A 23,404-nucleotide genomic window follows, 5' to 3' on the forward strand; every position below is an offset into this window, starting at 1 on the left:
TTACATTGATATTTTCAGTCTGAGGAATTCTTTCTTTTTTTTTTTTTTAAGATTTTATTTATTTATTTGAGAGAGACAGAGTGAGCATGAGTGGGGGAGGGGCAGAGAGAGAGGGAGAGGCAGACTCCCCACTGAACAGGGAGCCCTACCCAGGGCTGGATCCCGGGGACCCTGAGATCATGACCTGAGCCAAAGTCAGATGCTTGACCAACTGAGCCACCCAGGCATCAGTGAGGTATTCTTAAGATGATTTAATTTGCTGACAAATGTGGCTGAATTGAACTCAAATATATATAAAACCAGTAACTGTCCAGAAACTATGCAATTATGTAAAATGAAGACATCAAAAAATAATAAAATAAAATAAAATAAAATGAAGACATCATTTCCTAAAGTTGACAAAGATGATACAGTGGCATGCCAGCAATCAGAGATTTTGATCTGTGATCACACAGGCCAGATAACATATCAGGGACAAAATTCCCAAACCTAAGGAGAAACCGCGGATAGGAATTGAGGGGTGGGAAGACTGGAGACAGGAAAAGTCTGCATGAGGGTGGTCTGGTAGGAGGAGCTTAGAATTGTGTGGAGTTAAGGTAAACTGGCAGGCCTCGCTGTCAGGTTAACTGGATCAGGAGTCAGTAACAGTGCCTTGGAAACTGGAGGCACTTCTTTGTCTCTTCTTTCCATCTCAGAACAGGCAGCAGATTTTCCATATTTTAATTAATTTTCGGTTGTTAAACCAGAAACCCGAGTGGCCCCTTTCAGTCACCCTGTTTGCACTGCACAATAGACCATGTGCTAGCCAGTCTTCCTGATCCTGGAAGAAGATTAATGCGAGCCAAGTACAAAAATTTGCTCAGGTTATTAAAGGCTAACAGTGATTGTTCTAATGTGTCTGCTTATTATGCACATTTTCTCCTCTACAGTTTATTATATTACCTAGTCAATGTGTTTGTCAATTGTTAATATCTTTGTTGTTGCAGATACAGATGTGGTGTATAAAAGCGAGAATGGACATGTCATTAAACTGAATATAGAAACAAATGCTACCACATTATTATTGGAAAACACAACTTTTGTAAGTAATGAAAAATTAATTACTTTATGCATTTCAGTATTGTTTAGAATGCTCTCTAGGTGCACATAACCTTTTTCTTCTTCAGCTCCAGCACCTGCAAAATATTTCAGGTAAAAAGTTAGGGCTTGCCATATCATTAGAATCAGTACATCTATTAAAAGGAAATGCCCATGTGACCATCTGCTTCATGTCTCCCCATTTAACTTTGTATCTCCCCTTTTTAGTCAATGAGTAGATGTTTCCAAGAATAAAATTTCCCTAGAATGAATATTTCTTCCAATATTTCCTGTGTAAAATCACTCGTAGGAATGTCAAGATTAAAAAAAAAAAATCTAACACAAGTGATCACAACCTTTTTCTCCCTCCTCACTTTTCATTCTTTGTGACTTCTAATTTTGTTGTAGTTTTCTGAATCAAGCAGAAGGCAGACTCTCTAGAACTGGCTCTCTGCTAGGGTTGATGTGTTTTACTTTTATAATTTAGGCTTCTGTCATTTTCATTTTCTCCAGAATCACTGGTTAGCCTGACAGTGTGTAAATAACAATGTATTCACTTTGCTCTTACAAAAGAATATGAATTTTGTCTTTCTCGTAAATTCAGTCTTCTTAAGGTTGGATTTACCTATGATGACCTACAGAGTGAGTGTTAATGAATTAACTTTTGCAGATATTTAAAATTTAGCTGTCAAACACCACTGAAAAATAGTGTGCAGTTATTTGCTCACGGTTTTATATAATCGAAGGTTCAGTATATTGCCTATTAAATGACCTCATAGGATACAGAGAAAACATACTCCAAGGCCTTAAAGGATCTTCCATGCAAACTAAATCAGTGAGCAAATCATCAGATACTCTTTTTAAAAAACTTATTTCTACTTGTACATTTGGAATAGACATCTAAACGTCATTTTTTTTTTTTTTAGGATGTCCAAGTGAAAGAGGTGGACTGGAACCTTCTGTTGTTTAGTGTTTTTATATATTAAGAAAATATGGTCATTGAAATCAGAAAGTGCTTATATACTTATGCATCTATTAGGCTAAATTAAACCAAACAGCTGATGTACTTTAGTAATTAGAGCAACAACCAGCAGAATAAGGACATTTTTGTTTTTAAACTAATTAGTTAATTCACAGATATTAGAGAAACAGCTACTCTGATTACAACTCTTTATAGCCCTTACGGAATGCCGAGAGTATAGAAGCCATATTGCTCACTTTCTAAAAATATGGATTTCCTTGGGGCAGATACTAACCCTAATGAAAAAGCTTAATAAATAGTATAGAACAGTGTCTATTATTTCTTAATTGGATGGTCCTCAAGAATACTAGAGAAAAGGCTAAGGAATCATCAAGGTATGTTGAAATGAATGGGAAAAAAAAAAGCCCTCAGTAGAAAGACAGAAGGCAGAAAGCAGGAATTGGTAATGAGGAGAGGGTATGCTAAGGATTTGCTGATTAAAGTCAGTATGAATTGATTTTCAGTAAAATTAGTTTTGGGGGAAAAAAACTAACTACACTTATTTTTTTATCATAAAGTATCATTTTTGAGGTGGAGTATAGGACTTCAGTGGCCAAGCATTTAAGTTAGGCATAGACACTTAGTACATGGATATTCAGTTATGTGATAATTCCTTATTGATCATTCCCTTTACACAGGTTAATGAGATCTTCACTGCGGTCACAGATTATGTATTTTTTTTTCAACATTTGGTCCTTACTTTCTTAGTCTCAATGATACATTAAAAAATAAACAAAAACAAAAAATCTTGTGGCTTTACTCCATTATCCCAGGTCTTTTGTTGGTCCCTCACACCACCCCCAGCTTATCTCATTGTAATTTCTCCATGTGCTGATTAATACCATTTTATCTTTGTGCGTGTGTGCTTAATCTTTTTAAATCCTGTTGAGGTCTATTTCTACTCTCTTCTATGTAGGCAATGACTCTTAATTACCACAGAGTCATATTTAGCAAATACTCTAATTTACTGATCTTCTAAGATTCGTAGACTCCCTAAAGACATTTATCTCACAACATAGATAATTAAGCAATTTCTAAGTCCTAGAGGTGTCAGAATTCAGTGGGGGGATGGGGAGTGCACAGATAAGGGATTGGAGTGTGACATATACTTGCAACCAGTTAACTCAAAACTGTAAGTATATATATAAATAAATATATACTGCGACTCTTCAGAGGAGCTCATTTAATCATTCCCTCCTCACTCCAAGATAGCATTAATAAGTGTAGTTGTGTTTTCAAAGCTCATGCTAGGCTAAAGTCTGGATTTACTTTCTCTCCAAGGCCATTCTATTGGAAAAAAAATCTCTTACCAGAGCATAAGAATTTTATTCATACTGCAGATTTTTCATTGAACAATTATCAATATTTTAATTAGAATCATAATTAATTGGCTAAGAGCACTAAAAAAGCTTTATAATAAAAGTGCCAAATCGATTAAGAAAATAAACATATTATTGATAGAAATGTTATAACATAATACCCTATTATTTAGTGCGACATATTTTTTAAAATGTGACAGTCGGTTTGTTTTAAAAATTAAGATAACACCACATTATAATTTCCCCTCTTAAAAACATTTTAAATATGAATAATGGGTACTTTAGCTATATAATCATGGTTAGCAGACTCTATGAAAAACAATAATATTGGGCATGGCTGTCAAAAATAAAACAAAAATAAATCATTTTCTTAAAATAATTGTCTTGAGGCTTCTTTTGGATTGAAGATAGGTGGATTTCTAATGAAGGAAGAAATTAGAGTATATAACTTTCTGAGGAGTAGTTATGCAAAAGAAGTGCTTTAGCTCCAAAACTGCTCTTAATCATTTTTAAGTGTTTGAAAATGTTATCTCTTAAAGCCAGAACTATTTCAAACAAAACCTCATTCAGAGTGACATAATGAGGAAATGTTTCATAAGTATTAGCTGTATGTGCTCTTTCTGCTGTCGTAAATTGAATATCACCAGTGGTCTTAGCAGAAAACACCAACAGCCATAAACAGTTCTATCAAATCACTTTTTGAAATTAGAAGGGAATTGGAAACAGGGGTCTAATGCACTTACATGGAAATGGGTGACTGATGGATAAGACTCTCATGTCTTTTTGATTCTGAAAATCTGCAAGCTTTTAAAAACAGACTATAAAAATAGCCCAAAACAGAAGGAAGAAATTCATATTTGGCAGCATAATGATTCCAAGGAAAATGTTAGCTACACATTTTTGGGGCCCAACGGTCTTTTTATAGGCCATGCCAAGATAGTAGGTTTGATTAGAACCAGGGAGTATTTATTGACTTCGGCATAGATATAGCAGCTGTTGGCTTGCACACCATCATAATATTTGTGTTTGTTTAATTTTAATTTGTTCTGCCACTGGGTATGTGAGGGTGGATGGAATAGTCCAACTCTTTTTTTACCACCACAAAATCAAGGAACTTATTTTCTGATTCATGTTTAAAGGAAATACGGAAAAAAAAATCTGTGGTACCAGTAAATACCTATTGGATAAAGGCACCCAAAATTTCACGCCTTAAATTTGAAATAAAGAGGGCACTTGTGATGAGCCCTCGGTGTTGTTATAAGATGAATCACTAAATTCTATACCTGAAACTAATATTACACTGTATGTTGACTAACTGGAATTGACATAAAAACTTGGAAAAGAAATTGACCTACAGAAAGGTTGTTAGAAAGTTCTGACTGACCAAGTGGCTTTTCATGTTGGTTATAATCATGGAGAATTTGTTTTTTTTTTGTTTTGTTTTGTTTTTGTTTTTGTTGTTTTAAGATCTGGCTTTGGCAGTGTGTGTTGGTGTCCCAGTAGCGAATGATATTAGTAGAGTAACTAATATTGATTGGCCAATGAAGTCACAGGAACTGCACACTTACACAGTTGCTGTGTACACAATATAGTTTCTTTCTTTAGACCAGTGGTTCTCAATCGGGGGTAATTTTGCCATCAGGAGACGCTTGGCAGCTCTAGAGACATTCTTTTTTTTTTTTTTTTTTTTTTTTTAAGATTTTATTTATTCATTCGACAGAGAGAGAGACAGCCAGTGAGAGAGGGAACACAAGCAGGGGGAGTGGGAGAGGAAGAAGCAGGCTCACAGCAGAAGAGCCTGATGTGGGGCTCGATCCCACAACACCGGGATCACACCCTGAGCCGAAGGCAGACGCCCAACCACTGTGCCACCCAGGTGCCCCTAGAGACATTCTTGATTGTTGTGGCTGGAGGTGGGGAGTGTGCCATGGGAATCTAGTGACTACTAGGTCAGAGATGCCATTCAACATTCTACAATGCACAAGACAGCTCCTTACAGCAACAACAAAATTATCTAGCCCAAAATGTCAATAGCGCCAAATTTGCAAAATACAGTTCGAGGCAGGGATACCAGGGAAACCATGAGATGATTTAAAGGTAGTTTTTTCAAGGTGAGATCAAAGCAATGGTTCTTTTTGTCAGAAATGTCAATCTGAGGCTTCCAGCTTCGTTTTCCTGAGACATGTTTCTTCATTTTATGGCCAGATCTGTGAAGAAGACCAGCAGGCATGAGTATAATCACTTGACCTTGGATTTTTCTTCTTTGGACAGTGCAGAGTACAGGCTAAAAGTATGACCCCAGTTTTCCCATGGTTTTCTGGGAATACGTCTAATTGAGACATTTTGTTGTTGTTTTTCAGGCAAGTTGGTATCACTTACTGGCTATTGTCAATTCCTTTGACCAAGAAACAAGTAATTTTCTTTAAGTTAGAAGATAAAAACTGATGACTACTTAGTGTTTCAGCCAGTGTAATTCTTTACATTGGCATTACATTATTTATATCATGTTTATAAATAATTGAATTTATTTGTCTTCAGACTGGGCATATATCTCTCTTCTACCCAAAAGTAATAACTACTTCCTGTTATTGATTACATTCATATTTCTTTCATTTTTTTAATTATTTAGCTTGAAAATATTTAGATCCTTTTACAGCCATATCATTCATTTTAAAAAGGATCATTATATTTAATTATATTATTTAGATGATTCCCAACTCTTAGTCATCAAAGAAGTATCAAACTTGACACATACCATCTATGCACATTCAAGGGAATAGAAATACGTAATATTTTTAACAATGATTGTAATATTTCTTTTATATTCACTTAGGAAAGAGAACATTGAATCTACTATGAATATTTAGCTTGTTTAAAATTTTCTTTAAGTTGGGTGTATGTAAAAATGAATCCCTGCATAGTGTTAAAACTGATGATTCTCAAAACAGGAAAATTAGAAAAATTTTGATCTTCACCCTGAAAGTCTCCTCAAGGACAAATTTAAAACGTGAGAACAGATCCTCTTGTCTCCATATGTTTGCAAGTATGACATGATTACTCTAAAATTCCATACAGCTCTTCACACAGTTCCCCATAGGTAAGAAAGCCTCTAAGAGAGCCCACTCCACGTTCTAGTTCACCCTTAATTAGCACTGTGAATGATCCAGGAAACAGATGCTACAAACAAATTTACTCACTGGGGTAGTGTATCTTGGATGGTAGAAGCATTTTTGTCCTCAGTAGTGTTAATTGTTACTAATAAAACCATATCAGCAGCTCTGTTATTTGTTAGGAATATTCTTAAATGTCATCCTTGACAGAAACAAAAATTTCCTACATAATATATCTAGAAGTCTCCTTTGTATGGAGTAAAACACCACTTCTTATTAAACATCACTTCTTTAGCCCTTCGAAAAAGAGCTTATTTCAACTATATCCAATATATCCTCTTAAATATGTGCAACAAAATCATTACCGGTATTTATCTCTTTAAAAATTCTTATTTAGTATTCCTGGGGCTGGGTGGAGTAAATTGTTTTAGTGTGTGTCAGATAGGACAGGAGGTAGCTGGCAGCCAGATTTATTGCAATTAATTACACTTAGTTTCAAATTCAGCTTCCTGAGAGGTCAGTGCTCTGAATTGTATCTAGGACCAATCAGTCTGTTTTGAGCAGTTCAAGGCTCTGGTTATATGCCCTTGACCATCTGATGAAAATTCCTGCCTTTCATTTTCTTTCAGAAGAATTTTATATTTGGCTACCTCCCAGTCATGGAAAGCTAATTAGGCATTTTTAAAAATATTAATAATGAAATACCCAGATTCTTCTATTAATTCATGGTGGAATTTGAGCAATAAAAATACATTTTAAGAGACTTTTGAAGGTTTTAAAGTTGATGATACTGGGATTTTCTTCTTTTCTCTTTTCTCTCTTTCTTTCTTTTTTTTTTTTTTTTTTTTTTTTTTTTTTAGTTTCAGAATACTTTGGTCTGTGCGGCTTTGTTAATGGAGAACTATGCATTAAGCAGAACTTTGTAACCATTTATGGTGAAAAGTACAGATATTTTCACAGTACACTGTGAATATAGTAAATTAGTATTTCAGTTTGTTTATGGAACATAATGTAGGACATTCAGCATTCAGCGAACATTAAGTTATAATGGCAGCCCATCACAGAACTGGAAAGCATTCTCCCTGTCTTCCACTTCAATTTCAATAAAAAGAAACTGAGACCCAGAGAAATAAAGTGACTTGCTCAATGTTTCTAGTAGAGTCTTAGGACTAGAATACAAATCCCTTGACTCTAAGTCTAGCGTTGCTTCTAATATACCTAGTTTTTCATTCAAAATCCCTTATAAGAAAATGTAAAATAAATTAAAATTCCTTAATATTTTTGTATAAGGAGTTTCTATATGTATTTGTGTATTTACTACTTAAAACTTTTATAAAAGATACTTGATAAAATATATGTATATGTTTATGTATGTGTGTGAGCATACACACATTATACACACACACACACACACACATGCTTACATACTTATTTGTTTTACCATCAGCTAATCAGGAAGAAAGCAGTAGACGTTGAATGGAAAAGCACTGGACACTGAATGGGAAAGAAACAAAAAAGGAAAATGTGGTTTAAATGGCTTTAGTTGCCTTAGCTTGGCTGAAGTCACCATATTTGTTTTTAGCATATTTTGGATTTTCAATGACTATCTCCTGTGTCATCATTCTTTCTATGCAATTATTTTCAGTTCTTTTGGAAATGCTGCCTATGTAAACAAAGAGAAGAAATCTTATTTGTATTACACACACACGCGTGCACACACACACACACACCCCCACCAAGCCACTTACACTCTGCTTTTCCTCTCTTTTATCCTTTGATGAATGTGTCTGAAAAAAATCTAGTCTATATTTGAGATTTTTCCTTCTCTTAAAAGCTTACAGAGGTTTTTCTCCCTCTCTGTTTTTGTGATGTTGCTGCATCATTGTTAAAATGATTCATCGTGTGTTAGTTTATTAATTCACTTGCCAACAAATTATTGAGCCCCTGCTATGTATCAGAGAAGAGTCCAGGTTCTGGGGATACATGTTGGACAAGGCAGCCTTGTCAAACCAACCACAAACACTCAAGTTCAAATACGAGCTGGTATTAAGTCCTTGGGGGGAAAAAGTTGCATGGAGTGAAGATTAGAGAAGGATCAGGTGTCCAGGAAAGGTCCACTGTAGAGGCAACATTCCAAGGTCAGGTTGAAGAGTTTTGTAGGCTCAAAGAAGAATAATTACCAAGAATCTTGGGTGGGAACTGTATAGATCTGTTTTAAGTATAGAAAGTTTGTATAAGTAATAGGGAATGAAGAGAATGGTACTGGATGAACCCAGTGGAATAATTACGAGAAAAATTATGTTGTTTTATAGGTCAAGGTTTTGTTTTATTAGCAATAAGTCCACTTTAAAGAAAGTGGTGATATCTGAGTCACATTTTAAAAGAACACTCTCTGCTATGTGAGGAATTTATTCTAGGGATATTAAAGTAGAAATTATAAGTCCACTTTAAAGTCTACAATAATGGTATTTCTGTTAATGAGAGAAGATTCAGGGCTTGAACTAGAATAGACTAACAGAAAAGATGCTAAGCAGGTGGATCAAGGATTTGTTTGAGGATAGAGTGCACAGGTGTTTGTCTAATTGGTTTGCATTTTTCAGAAATAGAGGAATCACCATTGTGTCTTAGGTTTTTAAATGGCATTAATTCGTCAGTTCTATTTTAATATTTTCCAACTAATCTTGACATTAGGCTCCATTTAGTGTTCAGTTGTTATATGTGTATGTTTACATTTGTTTTTTGTATATAACAGTACAATAAAGGAATTTTTGTGTTTTGGTTGAAAAAGATTTGTGGCAAAATTAGGAAGTTTTGGTGTACTCCTTAATCCCCATCACCTAATTTACCCATCATCCCACACACTGCTCCTTTGGTAATCATCAGTTTTTTCTCTCTAGTTAACAGTCTGTTTCTTGGTTTGCCTCCCTCTCTCTTTTTCCCCCTTTGCTCATTTGCTTTGTTTCTTAAATTCCACATATGAGTGAAATCGTATGGTATTTATCTTTCTCTGACTTATTTTGCTTAGCATAATATTCTAGCTCCATCCATGTCACTGCAAATGGCAAGATTTTGTTCTTTTTTATGAATGAGTAATAGTCCATTGTGTATATACACCACATCCTCTTTATCCATTCATCAGCTGGTGGACACTTGGACTCTTTCCATAATTTGGCTATTGTAGATAATGCTGCTACAAACATCTGGATGCATTTGACTTAGTATTTTTGTATTCTTTGGGTAAATACCTGGTAGTGTGGCTGTCGGATCATAGAGTAGTTCTATTTTTAACTTTTTGAGAAACTTCCATGTTGTTTTCCAGAGTGGCTACACCAGTCTGCATTCTCACCAACAAGGAAAAAGGGTTTCCCTTTGTCTGCATCCTTGCCAACACCTGCTGTTTCTTGGCTTGTTGACTTTAGCCGTTCTGACAGCTGTGAGCTGGTGTCTCATTACAGTTTGGTTTGTATCTCTCTGATGATCAGTTAGATTGAGCATCTTTGCATGTGTCTATCGGCCCTCAGAACGTCTTCTCTGGAAAAATGTCTCTTCATGTGTTCTGCCCATGTTTAATTGGATTATTCATTTTTGGGTTGTTGAGTTGTATAATTTCTTTATATATTTTAGATGTTAACCCTTTATCACATTTGTCACTTGCAAATATCTTCTCCCATTCCATAGGTTTTCTTTTACTTTTGTTGATTGTATCTTTTGCTGTGCAGAAGATTTTTATTTTGGTGAAGTCCCAAGAGTTTATTTTTGCTTTTATTTCCTTTATCTCAGGAGACATGTCTAGAAAGAAGTTGCCACGACCAATGCCAACGAAGTTACTGCCTGTATTCTTCTCTAGGATTTTTATGGTTTCATGTCTCACATTTAGGTCTTTAATCTGTTTTGAATTTGTTTTTCCTGTGGTGTAAGAAAGTGGTCCAGTTTCTTTGTTTTGCATGTTGCTGTCCAGTTTTCCCTACACCATTTGTTGCAGAGACTGTCTTTTTCCCATTGGATATTCTTTCTGGTTTTGTTGAAGATAATTAACCATCTATTTGTGGGTTCATTCCTGAGTTTTCTATTCTGTTACATTGATCTGTGTGTCTATTTTTGTGCCAGTGCCAGACTTTTTGATCACTACAGCTTTGCAATATAACTTGAAGTCTGAAATTGTGATGCCTCCAGCTTTGGTTTTCTTTTTCAAGGTTGCTTTGGCTATCCAGGATCTGTTGTGGTCCCATACAAATTTTAGGATTGTTTATTGTAGCTCTGTGAAAAATACTGTGGGTATTTTGATAGGGATTGCATTAAGTGTGTAGGTTGTTTTGAGTAGTATAGACATTTTAACAATATTTGTTCTTCCAATCCATGAGCACGGAATGTTTTTCCATTTCTTTATGTCATCTTCAATTTCTTTCATCAGTGTTTTATAGTTTTCAGAGTACAAGTCTTTTACCTCTTTGGTTAAGTTTATTCCTAGGTATCTTATGGTTTTTGGTGCAGTCATAAATGGGATTGATTCCTCAGTTTCTCTTTCTGCTGCTTCATTATTGGTGAATAGAAATGCAATTGATTTCTGTATGTTGATTTTGTATCCTGTACCTTTATTGAATTTGTGTCTTAATTCTAGCAGTTTTTTTGTGGTGTCTTTTGGGTTTTCTACACAGAGTATCAGGTTCCTTAATTGAAATGTTAAAATTAAAGCTTTAATTTCAAAAGAGTCAAATAAATGGTTGCCATAATTAATGAAGTTGTTATTGATTTACAAATCCAGAAATACATAAGCTTAGTCAAAGATAAATTTTGATGATATTTTGATTAAGCAGTGATGATACATTTTTATATCGTTCATTAAACATCTCACTAGTTTATGACTATCTTAAGAGAAGAGGCCAGCCAAGACTTACTCAATTTTGTGTTTTCCGTGACTAGAACAATGATGGCATAGCCCTAAGTAGACACTTAGTACACTTTTTATGAATTAATGAAATTTATTTTCTTTTTTCGCATTGCATCATTTATGTAAATATTTGATCCATAGTGGTCCATGAGAGAATGTAGGAGGAAAATGAGATTTAATTAACCCTCCTAAAATTTGAATCTGCTGCAAAAAGGATAATTTATAAACCAAAATAATAATTTTCCCCACTCACTAAAAGCATGAGCCCATGAGATTATAAGCAAGTGAAAAGATTTTCCTATATTGAAATGGATAGTATTATTTTCAGCAAATATTGAGAGACAGGAAACAATCACTTGGTTTTTTGCAACATATTTTTAGTATTTTGACACTTTGTTAATTCATAGGATATCCAAGAAATATATATATATATATGTAAGAAGCTTCATTTCATCCTCCAATATATTCATTGCTTATTAGACATTGAAAGAAATGTCTCTTCCACCTTAGTTTCAGGAAAATCTATTCATCTCTTAATTAGTTGACATATGATAAGCAAAATATGACTCTTGTAATGGATTTTTTCCCCCTAACTTTTGGCCAATGGGAAAACTGGAACTGAATTAAGGCTTAATTTTAACAATTGGGAAAGAAATTAAACCATGGAAATTTCACTTAATCCTCTGACTTCATCACACTGCTCTTCAGTTTCTTTTTTTTTTCCTAATTCCTCCTCTGCCTTCTTCTCCCCCCAACTCCCCTGTGTGTGTGTGTGTGTGTGTGTGTGTGTAACAGCTTTATTGAGAGAGACTTTACATACCATATTTTTCACCCATTTGAAAGGTACAGTTCATTGTTTTTAGTATACTCGCAGAGTTGTGCAAGCATCATCAAAGTCTAATTTTAGAATTTTCTTCAGCTGCCCCTACGGTGACCTCTACACACTAGCAGTCTTTCTCCTGGACTTTCTTTCTGCAGCTTCCTGCAACTACTAGTCTAATTTTCATCTCTGGATTTGTGTATTCTGTACATTTCAGATAAATGAAATAGACAGTATGTGGTCTTTGATGGCCAGCTTCCTTCACTTAGTACAATATATCAGGGTTTAAATATGTTTTAGGATATATCAATACTTCATTCTTTTTTATTGTTAAGTAATATTCCATTGTGTGATATGCTACTTTTGTTTTTCCATTCATTAGTTAATGGACGTTTGAATGGGTTCATTTTTTTCGGGGGGTGGGGGTTGAAGGAAGGGCAGAAGGAGAGAGAGAAAGAAACTCCTAAGTAAGCTACAGGCCCAGCCCTGAGCCTGACTCAAGGCTCAATCTCACAACCCTGAGATCATGTCCCAAGCCAAAATCAAGAGTCAGATGCTTAACTGACTGGGCCACCCAGGCGCCTTCAATAGGTTCATTTAAAGGCTATTTCAAATCATATTTCTGTGAACATTTGTATTTAAGTTTTGTGTAGGCACATGTTATCGTTGTTCTTGACGTGTTTCCACTATTGTGGAGTGTAATTCTGGGTCACATGGCAACTCTATTTAGCATTTTGAAGAAATATTATTTTCCAAAGTGGTTGCACCTGTTTACCTTTTCACTAGCAGTATAAGAGGAACCAAATTTCTTCACATTCTTGTTAATGCTTGTTCCTGTCTTTTTTATTGTAGCCATCTTAGTGTGTGGGAAGTGGTATATCACTGTGGTTTGATTTGCATTCCTTCATTTACTAATGATGTTGAGCGTGTTTTCATGAGCTTATTGGCCATTTGGATATATTCTTTAGAGAAATTTCTTTTAAAATCCTTTGCCCATTTTTTAGCTAGACTCGTTTTATTGCTAAAATTTAAGTGTCTATTTATATATGCAAAATACAAGTTCCTTGTCACATATAAAATTTGCAAATCATTTCTCCCATGTGTGTAATCTTTCACTGTCTGGGTAGTATCCTTTGATGAACAAAAATTTTAAGTTGGATGAAATAAAATGTATCTTCTTTTGTCTTATATACTCTGTTGTTAATCTCAGAAACTATTGCCCAACCCAATATCGTAAAGATTTACTCCCGTGTTTTTGTCTAAAATATTATAATTTTTTTCTTACATTTAGTTCGGTGGGGTTTTTTAGTGAATTTTGTATATGATGTGAGGTAGGATATCCAAATTCATTCTTCTGCATGTGGATATTCACTTGTCCATGCAACACTGTTTTGAAAAGACTATTCACATGCCGTGGTTTTAGCATGCTTGTAAAATATCGGTTGACCACAAATGTATACATATATTTCTGGACTCGGTATTTTGTTAATCTAAATGTTTATCTTTATGCCATCATCACAGTCTTGATTACTGTAACTTTGTGATAAGACTTCAAGTCAGGACTTGTGAGTACTTGAACTTTATTCTTCTTCAAGATTGTTTTAAATATTCTGAATCCCTTACATTTAATATGAATTTTAAGGTCAACCTATAAATTAACACATGGTCTATCCCTAGAGAGTGTTTCATGTGAATTTTAAGGTGAACCAGTAATTTAGCATATGGTCTATTTCTGGAGAGTGTTATATCTGCAGCTCCTAAGAATATATAATATACTCTGTTAGTGATTCCTGTCTGTTAGATCTTTTTGCTTTATAATGTTGTTCAAGTCTATTTCCTTATTGATCTTCTAGGTGTTCTATCCATTATTGAAATTGGGGTCAGAAAGTTTAATTATTGCTACATTATCCATTTTTCCCTTTAATTATTTTGATCTGTCTTTATATATTTTGGAACTCTGTTAGCAAGTACATATTTGTTTATAATTGGTATATTTTCCTGATGGGAATAGTATACAAAAACTGTACCAACATATTTCCATCTCTTCTCTCTCCTTTGCATTTTTATTATTGTATAAGTTATGTCTTTATACATTTTAACACTACACAGTTTTATAATTATTGTTTATGAAGCTGTTTTCTTTTTTCTTTTTTAATTTTGTTTATTCGTTTGAGAGAGAGAGAGTGAAAGACAACACAAGCTGGGGGAAAGGGAGAGGAGAAGCAGACTCCCCGCAGAGCAGGGAGCCCAATGTGGGGCTCGATCCAAGGACCCCAGGATCATGACCTGAGCCAAAGGCAGATGCTTAAATGACTGAGCCACCCAGGTGCCTCTGTATTCTTTTCTTTTTAAGATTTATTTATTTATTTTAGAGAGGGGGAGAGAGCAACTGGGAGGAAGGGCAGAGGGAGAGGGAGAAAAACTCAAGCAGACTCCTTGCTGAGCAGGGAGTCTGACGCAGGGCTGGATCCCAGGACCTGAGGTCATGACCTGAGCGGAAGCCAAAAGTTGGGTGCTTAGCCAACTGAGCCCCCCCAGGCGCCCCTATGAAGCTATCTTCTTAGATAGCGGGAGAAAGGAGTTACAGTGTGTTTTTCTTCCTTTCATAATTTCCATGCAGGTATCGTTACTGGGTACCTTTTATTTCTTCATGTGGATTCAGGTTACAGGCTAGTGTCTTTAATTTCAGCCTGAAGGACTCCCTTTAGTAATTCTTGGAGCACAGGTCTGATAGGAACAAATGCTCTCAGTTTGTTTGTTTGGTTGGTTGATTGGTTTTGTTTGTTTTTATCTAGACATGACTTAATTTCTCCTTGATTTTTGAAGGAGCATTTTTAGCTCCATATAGAGTTATTTGTTGACAGTGTTTTTCTTTCAGTACTTTGAAGATGTCATCCTAACATCTGACATCTATAGTTTCTTAAGAAAAGTTAGCTGTTAATTTTATCAAGGGTGCATTTTGTGTGATGTGTTGTTTTTGCTTTGTTTTCAAAATTTTTGTTGTGATTTTTGACAATTTGTGATTAGTTTAGGTGAGGATCTTTTTGAATTTATTTGACTTGAAATTTGTTGAGTTTCTTGAATATGTACTTTAATATTTTTCATTAAATTAAGAAGGTTTTAGTTATTATTTTTGATTTTTTTCTCTTCCTATATGTCTTCTCTGTCTGTAGACTTTCACATACATTTTATATTCTGCATTCAGTTTTACTGAAACAGGAAGGAATATAAGGAATTCTTCGGTTTAATATACCAAAGTATAATAGTCTACTCTCACCTTAATTTGATGTTCTCTGTAAAATAATGACGTAATTTTCATTATGAAAAAAATAGCTTTCATAACTTTGTCTTGATCAATCTTCCTTCCTTTCTTCTTTCCTTCCTTCCATCGATTTATTTTAGATCATTGACTCTTTGTATTAACTGAATGATTGCAGTTTCTTAGCCTTAATGCAGACAATCAGTGATCAAGGGTTATTATATGAATTGGGAGAGAATGTAATTAAAATCCTACCCTTTCTGACATTATGAACCTTTTCCAGCCTACTTTACATACCTGGACTATCCTTAAATAGTTCTCTCTTATTTATACAACTTTTAAAAATGTTCTTCAGGGGGGCGCCTGGGTGGCACAGCGGTTAAGCGTCTGCCTTCAGCTCAGGGCGTGATCCCAGCGTTCTGGGATCGAGCCCCACATCAGGCTCTTCCGCTATGAGCCTGCTTCTTCCTCTCCCACTCCCCCTGTTTGTGTTCCCTCTCTCGCTGGCTGTCTCTATCTCTGTCGAATAAATAAATAAAATCTTTTAAAAAAATGTTCTTCAGAACTCAGTTGTATATATACTATTGATTTTAACAAAATATTGAGAAAGAAAAGAATACCTAAGATAAATGAATAATTGGATTGTAATTTTAAAAAGTAAATTATGATAAAATATGAGTTCTGCCTAAAGAAGAGGTAGAATCATATTCAGAATGAGAGATTATGCATATCATTTTCTTTGGCAATACTAAAATTTATTTTAGAAGAAAAATACTTAGAATAACATTCAATTTTTTATAAGAGGAGTGGTAAATTAAGATTTAATTCATATAAATACACAGAATAGTCTTGCATCCTTAACTATACCCTTATATGTTCTTTCTAAAAATAAAAACAAATTCACATTGTGAGTTCTCTTTGTTAGGACCAAAGCACTTATAAGTTTTGAATAAATCAGAGCTTATATTTGTATAATACAGTTCTATGGCCTTTTTTTCCCCCTTTGGTCATTCCATAATTTATATATGCCCTTCAAATATTGACATTTAATGGATAGTTTAATAAAATATAATTAAGAATACAAATATCCTTAATCTCTCATTGACATTTCTAAACACAATAGAATGAAAATATATGGTTCGAAACTATAAACAGTTTATTGAACTATCTGAGAGTCGTTAGGTACATGTGGCTATTTACATTTATTTTTAAATAATTAAAATCATGTGAAATTTTTAAAACCCATCTTTTAGTCACATCAGCCTCATTCCATGTGTTTAGTAGCCAAATGAAACCAATGGCTACTTCATTAGACAATGTACATACGGAATATTTCCATTATCACAGAAAGTCCTCTTGGAAAGAGCTCTGCTACACCTGTGCATATACAGTGAAAATAAAAACTTCCCTCCAAATCACTCGTTATCCTTTCTGAATATGTCTATGTACTCATTTGTACCAAATAATATCAAACAACTCTCCAGAAATATGTCTGTATATCTTCATAGGTCTATACATAAACAATATATTTCCAAATATATACACTCGTGTGTGTGTGTGTGTGTGTGTAAGTTCAACAAAATGGAGAGTCTGCACTTTTTATCAACTTAGTAGTGTAACTTGAGGACCTGTTTACACTAATCCTCTTGTTTTTGTCTAACATTATTTAATGGTTATGTAGAATTTCTTTGCAGGATGTACTATGTACTTCCTATTACGCATTTATGAATATACTTGGCAACCATTTTGAAATGTATTTGTAGGCTAAATTCATACAGTAATATCGCTGTGTTAAAAGAAATATCAATTTGAAATTCAATAGTATCAAATCATTTTAAGTCCACCAATGGTAAATGATATTGCCTATTACTATACTCTTGCTGTCTCTCAGTATTATCAACCTTTTTTAATTAGTATCAATTTGGCTGATGAAAAATAGCCATTAATTGTTATATTGATATGTACTTATTTAATTATGAGTGAGGTTGGCATCATCTTGCCATATGTGCATCAGTAGTTGGTTCAAGGTTTCTATGAATTGCTTTGCACGAGCTTTTCAAATTGGGTCTTTGCATTGATACAAATTTTTTCTTTAGATATTTCTGTTTCTCCTTTATCTCAGTGGAATTATTCATTCACTACTGTGTGGAAAGCCCAGTGAAAAGATTTTATTTCAAATCTCTTAGTTGATATGTGTCTATTATGAACTCATAGAAGAAGAAATAAGTAATAAGTGTTAAAAATGGAAGGAAGGACAATGGGAAAAGTTGTGAATAAATGTGTCTAATGAATTCATTCAACCATAACTATGTACTTAATAAAGTTTAAAAGCATCATCTGTCCCATAGGATCTTGGAAACGTACCCCTTAAGTTTCCCCTCCATTTTCCAAATGCAATAAAATTCATATTAAAACAAAAAAAGAAATGTACAAACAAAAGACCTTCTTCATTCCTTTGGCTTAAGACAGTCTTCATTGGAGATTGAAATAAATGCAGAAAAGTTATTGATATTTGCCTTCTTTACATTTCATAAGAAGATTAAAGGTGTTAACAAACATTTCTGAGAAAGGGAACAGTACAGGGAATGACTTTTTTATTTGGGGCATTAAAATGCCCTGTTAGTAAATGATAGCTCTGAAAGTAAATTACCTGGAAATTATTTTTATATCCATCTGTGGATTTCTGGTGAATGTCTAACAGAGCTCCTAAGCACAGTTGAGGAGAGATCAGCAATGTTTGCAACTGTGACTATAAGATGAGAGAAAAGAACCCTGTCCTTCAGACCTGGGGATTTGGGCTCAAGACACTGAATCTGGAGGCAGTTTTTGATTATTCCTTATTGTCATTCCAATGGATGTGACTTAATTTTGCAGGTCCTCTTTCTTTCCCCAAATAAATGGAAAGTACAATGCCACCATGGAAGTAAATCTGAAATTATTCTTTCCCTTCACTATTGCCATTTGCTTTACCAAGGAAGGGTCATGTATGATATCTCTGGTTTCAAACAGATAATGACAAATGAGAAAGAAATGGAGAATGTAATATTCTGAGTCCTGAACATGAGTATTAAAAGACCGCCTGTTAACATACTTTAGAAATACTGATTCATAGCTGAGAACCTGATCCTTGTTATTCTTTGGCTTTTCAGATAAATCGAATATTCAGAATCTTTAAATGTCACATCCTTATACTTTTTGTTGTTTGTATCCTGTATCTATTATAATCTCACGTTATAATTGGAGTCCACAGACAGATATTTTAGCATACTAAAGAATGTCAGGTAGTAAATGATAAAGACATGGTAAAAAGCATTAGTTAACCAAAAAAAATGTAATTAATATTAAAAAGCTCTTCCATTTCTGATGAAAAATGAGCAAAACATATAAATAGACTTTTTACAAAGAGAAACGTTAGACAAATAAATAGATGCTTCATGTAATTCATAAACAGAAAAGTGATGGTCAAAAGGAGATTGCATTTTACATCTGTCCATTTGGCAAAGTTTAACTGCTATTACCGAGTGTTAGAAAGAATGTGGAGAACAGGGTCTCTTACTCATTGCCGACAGGAGTGTGATTTGTGTTTTTACTCTGGGTAACAGTTTGTCATTATTGTGTGAAGTGGAGAATTCACATGCCCTACAACCCACAAATTCCTCCCTTTATACCATGAGAAAATGGTTGCTGTGTGCATTGGGAAGTAAGAACACAGAGATTTATTCAGGCACGGTTGCACACAACCCCTGGTGTCCCCCGCTGAGCTTAGGGTCTATGAAAGGACATTTCTGAGAAAGTGGACAATAAAGAGAGACCTTCATTTTTGGACCATTAAAGTGCAATTTAGTAAATGACAACTCAATTTTTAAACTAATTCACTCTGGAAATTATTTTTACATCTTTGTGTTTCTTGTAAATATCTAACTCAGTTTGTGTGTGTTTGTGCTTGCCTGAGTAACATATTATTTCGTCTTCATTGGCTTTGAACTCTTAATAGAGGAATCAGGCAGCCCATGACTTCTTATACTTCCCTTTATCACTCAGCATTCTGTTACTGATTCATGCATATTTGCATTGAGCTCTAGTTCACTTATTTTCATGACTATTATAAGATATTCCATTCTTTTCATGTTATTTTCATGGGTATATGGTTTATCATTATTTTTATATATTACAATATATTTGTTGTTTATCCGATATTCTGATATTTATCTGGGCATCCTGTATTTTTATTTGCCAAATTTATCATGAATTACACTATGTCACAATAGAAAGGCTATGATTAATCTAATTCTGTGCATCCAAGACCCATTAAGGTGAAAACAACTGATAAATATTATACTCTGTCTAAAATAATTTCATCAAAGATAGAAAACAGAGAGGAGGAAGTAGCTATCAAACATAATATTAATGAGAATATGCCAGAATATACCAAATCTGGAACAAAGAAATTTATTTTTAGTTACTAACTTGTCCTCTCTCTTTTTGTTTGGGATTAGTAATGGTAATGCTAAATTAGTGATGTCATATGAACTTTAAATGGGCCTTTCATCCATAAGAGAAAATAATGAGCTCTTAAGAAAATTTACTTTTTAAAGCACTAATATTTCTGTTTCTCTCCCATTTTTAAGGGAGAGTCAGGCAGGCTAAGATTTTTTTTTTTTAAAGCAATATTGCTCATTATGTTTTCCTTTCTTTTTAAAAATAGGGAAATTGCCAAGTTCTTAGTAGCCATCTTCTTGCCTGTGACAGAAGCAAAATCATATGACTAACAAATACCTGAAATGCACATGTCATATTTTAAAATATTAACTTTAGGGTACCTGGGTGGCTCAGTTGTTTAAGTGTCTGATTTGGCTCAGGTCTTGATCTCAGGGTCCTGAGATTGAGCCCCCCTTAGGCTTTGCAATCAGTGGGGAGCCCGCTTTTCCCTCTCCCTCTGCCAGTCTCCCCACTTTCCCCACAGCTTGTGCTCATTCTCTCTCTCTCTGTCTTAAACAAATAAATAAAATCTTAAAAAAATAAAATAATAATCCCACTAATTAGATCTGTGAAGTCATAGTCTCTAATATTTACCTGATGGAATACTGCACCAAGAATAGACTGAAGCAATTTATTGCGGCAGAACTCCAGTCCACCCACCAGATCTTATAAGCATTCTGTTGAACATGTATTAGGCCATGATGTAGAAAACCCATCCAGAAATTCTGATGTGATCATTTTTAGGACTTCCATAACTGTTCATATCTTTCTATATGCTCTCTTCTTTTTTTTTTTTTTTTCAATTGAAGAGTAGTTGACAAACAATGTTACATTTGTTTCAGGTGTGTAAACTTGTGATTCGACAATTCTGTAGGTTATAATATGCAGACCACAAGTGTAGTTACCATCTGTCATCATTGCTATTATAATACCATTGAGTATATTCCGTATGCTGTGCCTGTCATCCCCATGATGTATTCATCCCATAGCTGGAAGCCTGTGCCTCCCACTGTCCTTCACCCAACCCCCCCCCCCCCGGCAATCACGAGTTTATTCTCTGTATTTATGGATTTGTTTCTGCTTTTTGTTTGTTCATTTTTGTTTTCTTTTTTTAGATTCCACATGTAAGTGAAATCATATTGTGTTTGTCCTAGTATGACTTCACTCATTTTAGCATAATATCTTCTAGGTCCATCCATGTTGTCGCAAATGGCAAGATCTCATTCTTCTTTATGACTGGGTAGTGTTACAGTGTGTGTGTGTGTGTGCGCGCGCGTGCGCAGGCACACCTGTTTACATACATACATGCATTTATACCACATCATCTTTATGCGTTCATTTATTAGTGGACACTTGGGTTGCTTCCATCTTGTGGACACTGTAAATAATGCTGCAGTAAGCATAGGGGTGCATGTATCTTTTCAAATCAGTGTTTTCATTTTCTTTCAGTGAATACTCACTAATGGAATTATTGGATTTATGGTATCTCTAGTTTTAATCCTTTTGATGAACATCTCTACTGTTTTCTTAGTGTCTCTGCCACTGTACATTCCCATCAGTAAAGCATGTGGGTTTCTTTTACTCCACATCCTCACTAGCACTTACTGTTTCTTGCCGTTTTAATACTAGCCGCTCTGACAGGTGTGAGGTGATAACTCATTGTGGTTTTGATTTGCATTTCCATGTTGATGAGTGATGCTGAGCGTCTTTCATGGGTCTGTAGGCATCTGTATGTCTTCCATTGCTGTATATGCTCTATTCTTTAGTCCAGCTGCCCCTGAATGTAACCACTTAAAAGAAAAATGAGTTCAAAATACGATGATTAGAAAGCCCTAAACAATTTGAAGAGTCAGTAGAATAGTATCAACTGAACTTCAGAGAAATAATTTATATGAAAATGCATGTTACAATATCCTTTTCCTTCTTTCTCCAGCCAAAGCTTTTCTAATTTATTGACTTTGGGAGGAAGAATATTGACACTCCTCTTATCAAAGTTACCTTGTCTGCCCTGTTTTTGTTTGTTTTTTAGTTATTAATAGAATTCAGAGACCATTAGTTTACACCATCTTATTAAAAATTAAAAAATGTTTTTTTAAATGTTTTAGTATATGGTCTATGATCCAAATAAATAAATATTTTTTTGGCTGTTCACATTTATTGAGCAACAAATACATATGTGAGATACTCTACAGGGGTTAGTAGGTACCAATTCAGTACTCTGAAAAAGTACCTACTTGTACCATGGCATTTTCTGCATGTAGTAGTTTTCCAAAATATTCTTTCAGTAAGATACAGGGTTCTAAGAAAAAAAAAAAAAAAAAAGAAAGAAAGAGACCATCTATTATGTTTATACAACATGGATGCCACGGGTGTCACAAAGAAATATAATCCAAACACTATACTAACTTAATGGGGTAACTAAGAAAAGAGAATGTGAAAAAAATACACAATGAAATATTTGATTTTAAAGTTCCTTGCATATAAACACAGTTATGGCTATAAAAACAAATCATGGTTTTGTTCAGAGCTACGAGATAAAAAATAACCTGTTTGTGTCTTCCTTGTTCATTTCATCTGAAGCCAGGCAGAGAAGGAGAGCCCATTCCTAGCATTATACCATCGACTGCATATTGGTTTGCCTTCTTTTCTGGCCTTCCTTGATCTTCTTTTCCTCAGTATCACTCAATTAACTGCATAATGACCATTTTTCTCCTCCTATCCACTTAAGGTCAGCTTTTTTTTTTTTTTAAATCCTTCATCATGTGTATTTAATGATCTTTTATGGACTACAGTGTTAAAGAAACATTCGTAATATATACTTCATCACATATTTGAAAAATTATTTTATTTTTCTAGAATGAGATGATTTTTCCAAACTTTTTTGTCAGGTATCAATAAACTAAAAATGATATTGGGTAATGAGAGAGGTTATAACCCAAATTAATTAAACATAAGGGGTGTGTGTGTGTGTGTGTGTGTGTGGTCTGTAGGGAGTCTGGTAGGGTGGAGATGCAGGGAGCAGGAAGGAAAGATCATAGGGCCCACAGAGACCTACCTTCTTGTTTTCATCATTCTCTATCTGTTAAAAATACACCCACCTGGGGCGCCTGGGTGGCACAGTGGTTAAGCGTCTGCCTTCGGCTCAGGGCGTGATCCCAGCGTTATGGGATCGAGCCCCACATCAGGCTCCTCCGCTATGAGCCTGCTTCTTCCTCTCCCACTCCCCCTGCTTGTGTTCCCTCTCTCGCTGGCTGTCTCTATCTCTGTCGAATAAATAAATAAAATCTTAAAAAAAAAAAAATACACCCACCTACACTTTAAGGCTGAGACAATTATCTAGCTCAAATTCCTGGGCCAGTTGTTTTGTTTGTTTGTTTCTATTTTATTTATTTATTTTTGTAGGTAGAGATGCCTATAAATATTTTTTATCA

The 23,404-nt window shown here is 34.6% G+C and overlaps 1 protein-coding gene across 2 annotated transcripts in view; it reads left to right on the forward strand.

Moving 5' to 3' along the window:
• Nucleotides 1-23,404, forward strand: part of DPP10 (dipeptidyl peptidase like 10) — a 618,096-nt gene that overhangs the window by 294,818 nt on the left and 299,874 nt on the right. For both annotated transcript variants that reach the window (XM_040645663.1, XM_040645668.1), the window contains exon 4: nucleotides 987-1,081. In XM_040645663.1, coding sequence (XP_040501597.1) covers nucleotides 987-1,081 — 95 coding nt within the window. The remainder of the gene's footprint in view (nucleotides 1-986; nucleotides 1,082-23,404) is intronic.

This window comes from Ursus maritimus, unplaced genomic scaffold (genome assembly GCF_017311325.1).
Source record: "Ursus maritimus isolate PB19 unplaced genomic scaffold, ASM1731132v1 scaffold_1, whole genome shotgun sequence".
Taxonomy (NCBI): Eukaryota; Metazoa; Chordata; class Mammalia; order Carnivora; family Ursidae; genus Ursus; species Ursus maritimus.